At 42.1% G+C, this 11,948-nt stretch overlaps 2 protein-coding genes across 2 annotated transcripts; both read right to left on the bottom strand.

Moving 5' to 3' along the window:
- Positions 1–4,548: 4,548 nt before the first annotated feature.
- LOC129820254 (small integral membrane protein 13) lies at positions 4,549–9,039 on the bottom strand. The gene is made up of 2 exons (XM_055877294.1): positions 8,487–9,039; positions 4,549–6,871 (listed from the first exon to the last, which is right to left on the bottom strand). The coding sequence occupies exons 1-2, from the start codon at positions 8,560–8,562 to the stop codon at positions 6,681–6,683; spliced, it is 267 nt and encodes an 88-aa protein (XP_055733269.1). The 5' UTR covers positions 8,563–9,039; the 3' UTR covers positions 4,549–6,680.
- Positions 9,040–9,121: 82 nt separating this feature from the next.
- On the bottom strand, positions 9,122–11,538 carry LOC129820253 (amine sulfotransferase-like). Its single transcript, XM_055877293.1, has 6 exons — positions 11,366–11,538; positions 10,991–11,196; positions 10,582–10,708; positions 10,392–10,486; positions 9,653–9,830; positions 9,122–9,510 (listed from the first exon to the last, which is right to left on the bottom strand). The coding sequence occupies exons 1-6, from the start codon at positions 11,523–11,525 to the stop codon at positions 9,398–9,400; spliced, it is 879 nt and encodes a 292-aa protein (XP_055733268.1). The 5' UTR covers positions 11,526–11,538; the 3' UTR covers positions 9,122–9,397.
- Positions 11,539–11,948: the final 410 nt, after the last annotated feature.

Genomic DNA, 11,948 nt, shown 5'->3' with positions numbered 1-11,948 from the left:
GCTTTCGACTCTGTCAATCACCACATCCTCATCGGCAGACTCGACAGCCTTGGTTTCTCAAATGATTGCCTCGCCTGGTTCACCAACTACTTCTCTGATAGAGTTCAGTGTGTCAAATCGGAGGGTCTGTTGTTCGGGCCTCTGGCAGTCTCTATGGGGGTGCCACAGGGTTCAATTCTTGGGCCGACTCTCTTCTCTGTATACAGTACATCAATGATGTCGCTCTTGCTGCTGGTGAGTCTCTGATCCACCTCTACGCAGATGACATCATTCTGTATACTTCTGTCCCTTTTTTGGACACTGTGTTAACAACCCTCCAGACGAGCTTCAATGCCATACAACTCTCCTTCCGTGGCCTTCAACTGCTCTTAAATACAAGTAAAACTAAATGCATGCTCTTCAACCGATCGCTGCCTGCACCTGCCCGCCCGTCCAGCATCACTACTCTGGACGGTTCTGACTTAGAATATGTGGACAACTACAAATACCTAGGTGTCTGGTTAGACTGTAAACTCTCCTTCCAGACTCACATCAAACATCGCCAATCCAAAGTTAAATCTAGAATTGGCTTCCTATTTCGCAACAAAGCATCCTTCACTCATGCTGCCAAACATACCCTCGTAAAACTGACCATCCTACCGATCCTCGACTTCGGCGATGTCATTTACAAAATAGCCTCCAGTACCCTACTCAATAAATTGGATGCAGTCTATCACAGTGCCATCCGTTTTGTCACCAAAGCCCCATGGAGAATAAGAACACCTCCTCCCAGCTGCCCACTGCACTGAGGATAGGAAACTCTGTCACCACCGATAAATCCACTATAATTGAGAATTTCAATAAGCATTTTTCTACGGCTGGCCATGCTTTCCACCTGGCTACCCCTACCCCGGTCAACAGCACTGCACCCCCCACAGCAACTCGCCCAAACCTTCCCCATTTCTCCTTCTCCCAAATCCAGTCAGCTGATGTTCTGAAAGAGCTGCAAAATCTGGACCCCTACAAATCTCAGCAAACTGGATGCAGTCTATCACAGTGCCATCCGTTTTGTTACTAAAGCACCTTATACGACCCACCACTGCGACCTGTATGCCCTAGTCGGCTGGCCCTCGCTACATGTTCGTCGTCAGACCCACTGGCTCCAGGTCATCTACAAGGCTATGCTAGGTAAAGTGCCGCCTTATCTCAGTTCACTGGTCACGATGGCTACACCCACCCGTAGCACGCGCTCCAGCAGGTGTATCTCACTGATCATCCCTAAAGCCAAAACCTCATTTGGACGCCTTTCCTTCCAGTTCTCTGCTGCCTGCGACTGGAACGACTTGCAAAAATCTCTGAAGTTGGAGACTTTTATCTCCCTCAACAACTTTAAAAATCTGCTATCCGAGCAGCTAACCGATCGCTGCAGCTGTACATAGTCCATCTGTAAACTACCCACCCAATTTACCTACCTCACCCCCCATACTGCTTTTATTTATTTACTTTTCTGCTCTTTTGCACCACTCCAGTGTTAATCTGCTAAATTGTAATTACTCGATTTATTGCCTACCTCATGCCTTTTGCACACACTGTATATAGATTCTCTTTTTTCTACCATGTTATTGACTTGTTTATTGTTTACTCCATGTGTAACTCTGTGTTGTTGTCTGTTCACACTGCTATGCTTTATCTTGGCCAGGTCGCAGTTGCAAATGAGAACTTGTTCTCAACTAGCCTACCTGGTTAAATAAAGGTGAAATAAAAAAATAAAAAAATAATAAAATAAATATACTACCCACCACTGCGACCTGTACACTCTCGTTGGCTGGCCCTCGCTTCATACTCGTCGCCAAACCCACTGGCTCCAGGTCATCTACCAAGACCATGCTAGGTAAAGTCCCGCTTATCTCAGCTCGCTGGTCACCATAGCAGCACCCACCACCCCTTCCCCTACTGTATTTATTTATTTATTTTGCTCCTTTGCACCCCATTATTTATATTTCTGCTTTGCACATTCTTCCACTGCAAATCTACCATCCCAGTGTTTTACTTGCTATATTGTATTTACTTCACCACCATGGCCTTTTTTGCCCTTATCTCACCTCACTTGCTCACATTGTATATAGACTTATTTTTCTACTGTATTATTGACTGTATGTTTGTTTTACTCCATGTGTAACTCTGTGTTGTTGTATGTGTCGAACTGCTTTGCTTTATCTTGGCCAGGTCGCAATTGTAAATGAGAACTTGTTCTCAACTTGCATACCTGGTTAAATAAAGGTGAAATTAAAAAAAGATATATTTTTTTTAAACCCAGGCTGCCGACTAACACGGTAAATCAGGAGGATGTGTCATTCCCCTAAGTAAGTCTCAGGTCCTGGCTGACAAGATTCTGCTCTGATTTATCCTCAGATAAAAATGTCATCCAGGAAAATCGCGTCGCTGGCTCAGAAACAAGAGAAAGAAATGGTCCTTGGCTGACTTAACCTGCAGACCTGGAGACTGGAAAGAGCTTGATAAATCAATGAGCTATTTCAGGACTGGAGGACTGACAGTCCTGGGAGACATCCCAAATGGCACCCTATTCCCTATATAGTGCACTACTTTTGAACCAATTGGCACCCTATTCCCTATATAGTGCACTACTTTTGAACCAAATGGCACCCTATTTCCTATATAGTGCACTACTTTTGAATAGAGCCCAAAGTAGTGCACTATACAGGGAATAGGATGCCATTAGGGACACACTGAACTCACCTAAGGGGGTGAATGAAAGAAACAGCAGCTCCTGTCTGTCTGTGGGATGTGAGGGGGGAGAAGGCAGCTTGCCAAACAACTCACCTCTGGCTCACCGCTAACACACAGTGTAGGAACAACAGCGGGTCACGCAGGCAAGCTAGGTGCTCACAAAGGCAGATGGATTAAGCTGTGCTCTGCTGTTCCCTGGGCAGTTGTCTGTGCTCCTCAATGAGACACTGTCTAGTCCTGACAGGAAACTCCAAACAGGTGTTTGGCTGGATGTATGGGGGATGTATGAGTGAGGGATGTACAGGGTAGCTGGTCAACAGCCAACCAAGTCAGCTACTATGTTCACCTGGCTGTTGAGTGTAAAATCACGACAAGGTCAGTTAACCCAATGAGTCCCACCATCGCGCCGGCGTGATTTAGGAATTCTAATTCCTTTTAAACATTGTGTGTTTGGATTCGTCTATTTATTCTGCATCCGCTGGCACCAGCCATTAGTCTGCGTGATTAACAGGGGCTGAGCTAGATCAGTGTTTGTGAGACGAGGGCAGGTCCCGACAGAAGGGGCCCGTGGCCGGGGCCTTCTTTCAAAAAACATCTGTAGAGTCAGAATGGTTTGAGCTACAAACTATTAAAAGCGATTTATGAAAAGCTGAGACTCACACGAATACGTAACATGTTTTTGTACTTGCACATGTAAACAATTTCTGTACTCACGGCGTTCATATAAATGTATTTTTATCTGGTTTATGATTTGACTGACTTTCAAATTATTATTTTTTTATGTTTTACATTTGTTAATAAAACTCATTAATGTAACTGTTTAAATGAAAAGCCGATTTTTACTGGGGTCTCAGGGCTGATAGGGTTACGTGGAAATGATGTGCAATGCTACAAGTCAAGCACACGGGGGAGTGACAGAGAGATTTATATATAGAAAGAGTCGAGAGTCTATGTAATTTCCTTGGCTTACCACAATCATTTCCTGCAAAGTATTTGCAGGCTCTGAAATTACAGCTTTTTTGCTGTTGCGCAGCATGGGCTCTCACTGCTCTTTAAAAAAAACGGCCCAGCTGCAGACAGCACAGTAGCTCGCAAAACACACTGTGAGAGGATTTAAAGAGCCTTCATTAGCATTTCTGTTAAAGTGTGAGAGTATAAAGCCGCAAAAGCCATTTACTTCAGTGTTGTTTTGAAATTAGAAGCATCCGTTGAATGTGGAGGGATGAAACGGCTGGATGCCTGGGATTTCAATGTTGTACTTTATTGTAGTTGAGTATCTGAGTCATTTCAGCCCATTTAACTGTCAAGGCTGCTCATACAAATCATTCACAATGACAGAAAGGTTTTTTTCAACATCACACAGCCACAAAGTTTAGCTTGATACACTTGAAATACAGCGACATCCCAAATTAAAACTGGCTGGTTTCAAACTCTTTGAAGACTGATTTACTCCATTGTTCTACAATGCTGGACAATACTGCCTCCTGTTGTTCAGTCCCCGTAAGCAGACATGACATGAACGTGACGGGGGAAAACCACAATACGTACGTCTATGGGGTGAAAGGGTTAAACGAAGGCTGACTTTCAAAAGAATGAGGGACAGATATAGTGTCAGAATTCAGGCTGTATATGTGTAAGACACAATAACACACGGAGAAAGTTATCAGCCGTTGACGTGACATTAACCAAATTAAATCTACAGTAAAATGTTATGATTACAATTTCCCTAAAGAACTGTCTACGTCAATGTTAGATTCTTAAAATGTTCAGTTATCAGCTTTGCAAAAATGAAATTTAAAAGAAATGTATTTCTACACAGAGTTTAAGAAATATATTTATTATAAGGCTAAATTACAGCAATAGCCAAAACAAACTTAAAAATTTGACCAGCATCACATGTAAAAACCATTACACATAGAATTGAATTTAGTTTTTGTACAATGCTGTGCGGCTATAGGCTTATAACTTGATCAGAGGCCATGTGACCAACTAGAGGAAAGGATGCCATCTAGACAGGCACTGGTACAGAGGCTCAGGGGACTACTCGGGAGGCCTTCGACTATAGCTGCAGCTTGGAGCCCAGGCTACACGTCTACTGGGAACCAGCTAGCCAGAGCTTCAGTTAGCCTATTCTATTGCCTTCCTGGGGAGCTCTGGGGCCATGTGTGTCAAGCACATCAGAGTAGGAGTGCTGACGTTTTAGGATCACACATCACTGGGAAGGGAACTATGCTAGCTGTAGCTTGGAGCCCTGGGGTGTATTCATTAGTGCATACCATAGCAAAGTGTTTTGCAACGAAAAACAAAAACAAATGTTTCTTATCGGACAAGTTCAGGTTAGGTCCACCCCGTTTGGTTCCTATTGAATACACCCCAGTTAACACCTCGGGGAGGCTAGCTGGCCAGAGCATTGAGCAATAGCCTATTTGTTGCCTTCCTAGGGAACTCTGTGTATAAAGTGGATCAGAGTAGTGGTCCTGATCTAGGATCAGGTCCCCCCTGTCCATGTACTTGTATTCAATGTGATTTAAAGGGCAAGAATGATTCTAAATCAGCAATTCTAGTCTGAGACAAATACAGCCCCTGGACATTGTCTTCACGGTGTTATTACAACCCTCTCGGTCTTAAGGGTAATCAACCGTTCCGTTGCATATGTAGTCTGAACAACAAAATAACAACAACAAAAAATAACATTCCTTTCATTGCACTTTTGTTACAAATAAAGTGAAATTTACTGGCATGGAGGAACTTCGGTTGTCAGTTATGCAAATTGTTTCATTCAGTTTCTCTTCTAGAAGTTATTTTGCCTCTGAAAGTAAATGATAAATGAGCCTGTTTATACAACACTTTGTCTATGTGTCTGAATATAGGCTTTACTACAAACACACGTATGTTCAAATAAACACACTCTCATAAAACATGCGCGCACACACACACACACACACACACACACACACACACACACATACACACACACGACAGAGAACTCACACTCAGCTGTCTGCTGTTGGAGAAACAGATTCCAAATGCAGGTGTCAGCAGCATGACAGCCAATCAGAGCTGACCATGTTCCAGTGTCAGCCAATCTTTTATTTAACTAGGCAAGTCAGTTAAGAACAAATTCTTATTTTTTTGGGCCGGTGTAAATTCTTATTTACCCCGGCCAAAACCTAACCTGGACGACACTAACCCGGACAACGCTGGGCCAATTGTGCGCCGCCCTATGGGACTCTCAATCACGGCCAGTTGAGATACAGCCTGGAATCGAACCAGGGTCTGTAGTGACGCCTCTAACACTGAGATGCAGTGCCTTAGACCGCTGCGCCCCTCGGGAGTCCACAGAGCTGACCATGTTCCAGCGTCAGCCAATCAGAGCTGACCATGTCACAGCGTCAGCCAATTAGAGGTGACCATGTTACAGTGTCAGCCAGTCAGAGGTGACCATGTTACAGTGTCAGCCAGTCAGAGCTGACTATGTTACAGTGTCAGCCAGTCAGAGCTGACCATGTTACAGCGTCAGCCAATTAGAGGTGACCGTGTTGCAGTGTCAGTGAAGGCCAGGTGAAGAGACCAGACATGCTGCTCGGTACATACACGGTGAACAGCTAAAATAATTATTTGAAACATGAACAAGTGGCATACAGAATGTTCCATGATTTGATGGCTTGTCCCTTTATAATATCAGCAGCTGTGCCTAGTCTAGTAAGAAGAACGTGTCCAGGAGAGAAAAGTAGAGTGTCAAGTGTCATCAACAAGGATGTCTTTAGTAGTGCAGAGTGGAGGGGTGGATTTCATCAGGAGAGGCAGCAGTATACACGGACATGGGAGTAGTATGCCATTCCAAATCATGCAATTTATTAAAGGGGTTTTTGTCCACCACTGTTTCCTAGTGGGACGGCTGGTTTGGTGAACAACAGGACAGGGTGTGGCCGCCAGCGGATGGGTGAGGTAATCTATGTAGTACTATTAGGAGGAACAGCCCTCTGGCGGGCAGTCTTGGGCCTCTGGCGTGGGGGTGGAGGAGAGGTACGTTCGTTACTGGATTCGGACGGTTGGGTCTCGGCCTGTGGAGAGCCGGTGTCGCCCAACATCTCACGCAGGAACTTGAACTTGGACAGGAAGAGCTGCCAGACAACATACCAACCTGAGGGGCCAAACAGAGCAAAGGTCATGCAGGAGAAAGTGAACACTGTGCGTAAGAATCAAATAATGAACTTGTTGTATTTGAGTCAGTGACCACGGTTACATGCACACAGTATTCCGGATAGTAACCTATATCCCGCTTAGGGCCTTATTCGGGATAAGCTGTTTACATGCACCTTTGATATCCCACTCACTAGTATCCATGAATAAACAGAATATTCCTAATTTAAATTCATATGGGTTAGAAGTGTAATATAATATTTACTCCTGCAGAATTGTGCATTTCTTGCAGTAAAATGATACAATAAATGTTAATTTTGTCTCGGGAACAGGACTGGAGAAATATAATTTGTTTCTTTCAGCATCTCTTGAGAAAATATGAATATGTGTATAATGTGTTGTCTCCAGACAAACTGAAGTCAGCTTTTCATTTCTTTAAAACCGGTCAAACTGATGACATTTTGCACAGGACCAATCTTTCCACTGTTTTGGAGTTATTGTGTTTTCTCCCCGGTCCCTAAATGAAACAGACAACTTTACCAGTGTTAACTAGATTACTAATGCATTCATTCTATCAATGTATGACATTATTCTGGTGATAACTACTTTATTTAGTCTTCTGGGACAACAAGTTATGACAGAGGAGAAGCTAAATTTATCCAACTTATAGTTGACAAACAAATGGCCTACCAAATGTCAGAAATGATGTCCTACCGAATGTCAGAAATTATTAAAATGTCCTACCAAATGTCATAAATTATAAGCAAAAACTTCTCTAAAAAAGGAGTGAAAGTAGCCAGTAGGCTATATGGTCCAGTATGGAGTGTCAGCAAAACAAATCATACTGAACAAAAATAAACACACATGTAAAGTGTTGGTCCAATGTTTCATGAGCTGAAATAAATAATATTATAGTACAAAAAGTTTACTAATCTTAAATTTGTTTACATCCCTGATAGTGAGCATTTCTTCTTTGCCAAGATAATCCATCCACCTGACAGGTGTGGCATATCAAGAAGCAGATTAAACAGCATGATCATTCAAATAAAAGGCCACACTAAAATGTGTAGTTTTGTCACAACGCCACAAACGTCTTAAGTTTTGAGGGAGCGTGCAATTGGCTTGACTGCAGGAATGTCCACCAGAGCTGTTTAACTGTTTGTTTTTTTTAACTTGGCAAGAGTTGTCCACCAGAGCTGTTGCCAGAGGACTTAATGTTAATTTCCTACCATAAGCCGCCTCAAACGTCATTTTAGAGAATTTGGCAGTATATCCAACCGGCCTCACAACCTCAGACCATGTGTAACCACGCCGGCCCAGGACCTCCACCAATTCATAACAGCTATGAGGTGCTAACTACGAACCTATAATACCATGATGTGTATTGAGGTCTTGCACAGTCACTGCTCCTAAGTAAAGATTGTTAGCTGCTAACATGAGATCTTGAATACGTACAGTAGCTAGCTATAATGGCAACGCTAGCTAGCTACTGTAGCTAACGGTTAGCTGATACATTTCGAAGCTGTGTCAGAAGTTCTCGTCAAATCTCAGTAACGTTAATCTCACAACATTCAAGAAAACTGAAAAACAACGAATGTAACACATTTGTTACTTACCAAAAACCATGAAGAGTAACGCGCACACAAGGGTGGCCACAATTACCAGCACAGTGAGACCAACGCTTTGCCACATTTTGTCTTCTTGTCAGTGCTTGCTAGCTAGCTCTAGTTACCAAGTAAGTAAACAGATGTTTACAGCTAGCTCGTTAAATCGCTTTAGTTTAGAGTTGAGTCCGTTAACTCATTCGACAGACTGACACTGACATACAGTTTACAGGTGTTGTTTGCCACATCATAAACGTTATAACATAATTCCTCGCTTCAACATGGGTGGATGAAGCTAACTATTTGTTGTTATTAAGGAAAACAAACCCCTCATTGCCGATACGGTCAGCTGGCCAGACAGTCTGCCCCTCTGTAAAAATGTCAACGTTGCTTTGCTTTGCCTAAATCATGGACGGATAGCTAGGTATCACAGGAGGATGCAGTATCGTTCATATCTACATTATTGCAAAATAAATACAGTACAGACAGAGACCACAAAATCATTGGTCTCGAAATGAAGCTGTGCATTAGGCTGAAGACCAGCATTGCCTTTTGGGTACTGTAGTCCATTTCCTCACTTTGTAGTTCCACAAAACATGGGGCGAATCATAATAAGATATCAATTATTTATTAGTAACAGTTTAGGAAGATATGAATTATGTGCGCATCTTAATAATATTTTGTAATTAATTGCATTTGTTTATTTTCACAATCATTGCAGCTGGGCAGCTATTTCCTCCAATCTAGTCAGCCTAGATTCAAAACATCTTTAAGTGACATATTTGGAATTATTCGCACAACTGAAGCCCAATTTGACAACTACAGATCAACAACTTTTTGTTGTTGTTGATCTGGATCAATTTGCTGACATCTTCAGCCAAGTTGATGAAGATCTTCATCATGTAACCAGGACATGTCTATTTTCACAGCTCCCAGTCAAATTCAAGAGGCACGTCTTTCATCTTCTCCATGTAGATCTGGTCAAACCTCTCACTCTGGGCCACAGTGAACTTACTCTTCCAGTCCCCAACCTTCCCTGGTCAGAGACAAAACAGACAGCATTTTGAGGGCATTATTTTTAGTGATATTTTCCTTGTTGAATTCTGTAACCAATAGTTGAAATTGACTTCATGACTAACGCAATCTTTTTTATAATGTGGATCACATAGATGCCATACCTTTTCTAATAAAGGATCCACTTTGTTCAAAAAATGCTGGATGCTGTTTATCACGTCTAGCCTGTGGGTCTTCCTTCATGTTCTTGAAGGAGGATTTGTCCACGATTGTGTCAATGGTTTGGTCATCCAGCTTTTTTCCCAAGAAGTTTGATATCCTGACAACTGCACCTCGTGTGTCCTGAAAGCAATTGTAATAGTTTGATTACTAGTCTCAGCAATACACTGAGTGTACAAAACATTAGGAACACCTCCCTTTTCCCCTCAGAACAGACTCAATTCGTCGGGGCATGGACTACAAGGTGTCGAAAGCATTCTACAAGGTGTCGAAAGTTGGCTGGATGTCCTTTGGGTGGTGGACCATTCTGTATACACACAGGAAACTGTTAAGCATTTTAAAAAACAGCAGCGTTACAGTTCTTGACACGTTCAAAGAGGTGTGCCTGGCATAACCTGTTCAAAGGCATTTCAATATTTTGTCTTTCCCATTCACCCTCTAAATGCCACACATACACAATACATCTCAGTTGTCTCAAGGCTTAAAATATATTTAACCTGTATCCCCCCCCCCCCCTTCATCTACACTGAGTGAAGTTGATTTAACAAATGACATCAATAAGGGACTATAGCTTTCACCTGGTCAGTCTATGTCATGGAAAGGGCATGTGTTCCTAATGTTTGCTCCGCTCAGTGTATATTATCCACTGTTATGTCATCTCATCTATTATGGAAATTAACTTACCTTGATCATATCTTCATATCTCAGGGAAAGGATGTCAAATTCATCTTTGTGAGCATACCAATCAGCAACATGATCAAACCAAGAGCCCCCGAGAACTAAGAAAGAAACATTATTAGGGTATTTCACATTGACACTTTGGACATGTTTTGAATCGGTGAAAAAGGTGTTTAAACTTCTGAGATATACTCACCCTCCCCCTTGAGAAATTGAATCAGAAATGTATTAAAGTCAGGTTCGCTCTTAAGGACTTTCGTGAAATTTTGGAGATGAAATAAGGACACAGCAACATCCTTTGGGTTCCTGGCTATGTAGATCACCTTAATAAACAATTGACCCAATTAGAATGCAGCCTTATCAATATATATATCAACACCACAATACAAAACGAATACAGTCATTGTAGATTCAATTGATGTAAATTAAATAATCTGTCAAATCTCATTGTTGGCATCCAGTTTTTTTTTTTAAATGTACAGTCTCTGAAGACTTTTTAAAAACATTTTCTGTCTGCGTACAGTTTTATTTAAACAATTATCAAAACATGGGTTTCACTGGCAGTTGTTGTTTTGCATTCATTGCATGTTATTTCTCTCTCTTACCTTTCCCTTCTCTCTCAGTCCTTGAGGGATCGAGGACAAATGTAAGTGAGACGCGAATGTTCTTGTTGATGGCTTGCTGTTGTAGTCTATTTGACTTATGTTTCTCTCAAGGAAGGGCACCAGTTCCTGGATTGATTTGTTACTTCCCTCTGTCATTTGATCTCCATGATACAATAGGGACAAAATATACTGTGTCCATGTAGTTCCTGTGTTTTTAAAGAAATACAATCACAGCATTTGTGAGATCATGTTGCACATTCACGATACAATACCTAAATTCATGCAGAATTCAATAGATTGTGTAGTGTAGCCTATATGTCACTCTACAGTAAGTACTGTACAGGCTGATAACCTATGTCAGATGCATGGTCTTACCTGACCGTGGGTAAGTAACAGCAACAATGTCATCATCCCATATTTCAAATGTCTCCAGAGAATCAAGGTGTTGGACTTGATGCACCCCTCTGACCAGGTTGATCCCCTTGTGTGGGAAAAGCCCAAGGGCAGTAATCTGAATCTTCTGTTCCTCTCCCATCCTCAGTTAAAACACTGTGGCAAAATCCTGCACTTAAGTGCGCTGCCACTTTAAGAGCACATGAGCAGTAGGGAGGAGGAGATAAAAGAGCTCTTTAAGCTCTATTGGGAAGGAGCTATTGATTGGCGTGACAGTTTTGGTTGTGTGTGTTATGCTGCAGAGTTTGTTTGTTTATCTTGTTCCCTTTCTCTCTTTCTCTTCCCGCTATGGTCCAGTGTTTTACACTGCAACCGACTCTATTTTCATAAATGCATTGAAGTTTCATTGGAGCTGGACTAGTGTGTATATGAACACCACACATTCATACCCTCTGCACTCCTTCCCTGGAAGAGAATACAAACTCTTGCAAATCCTCTGTGTGATGACTGGTTTCATTCATTATTGTATGAAGTTGCTGTTTATTTGCTCTGCTATTATTGTCAT

Source organism: Salvelinus fontinalis, chromosome 22 (genome assembly GCF_029448725.1).
Source record: "Salvelinus fontinalis isolate EN_2023a chromosome 22, ASM2944872v1, whole genome shotgun sequence".
NCBI lineage: Eukaryota > Metazoa > Chordata > Actinopteri > Salmoniformes > Salmonidae > Salvelinus > Salvelinus fontinalis.
Note: the sequence above shows the minus strand (reverse complement) of the source record. Positions and strands in the feature narration are given on the sequence as shown.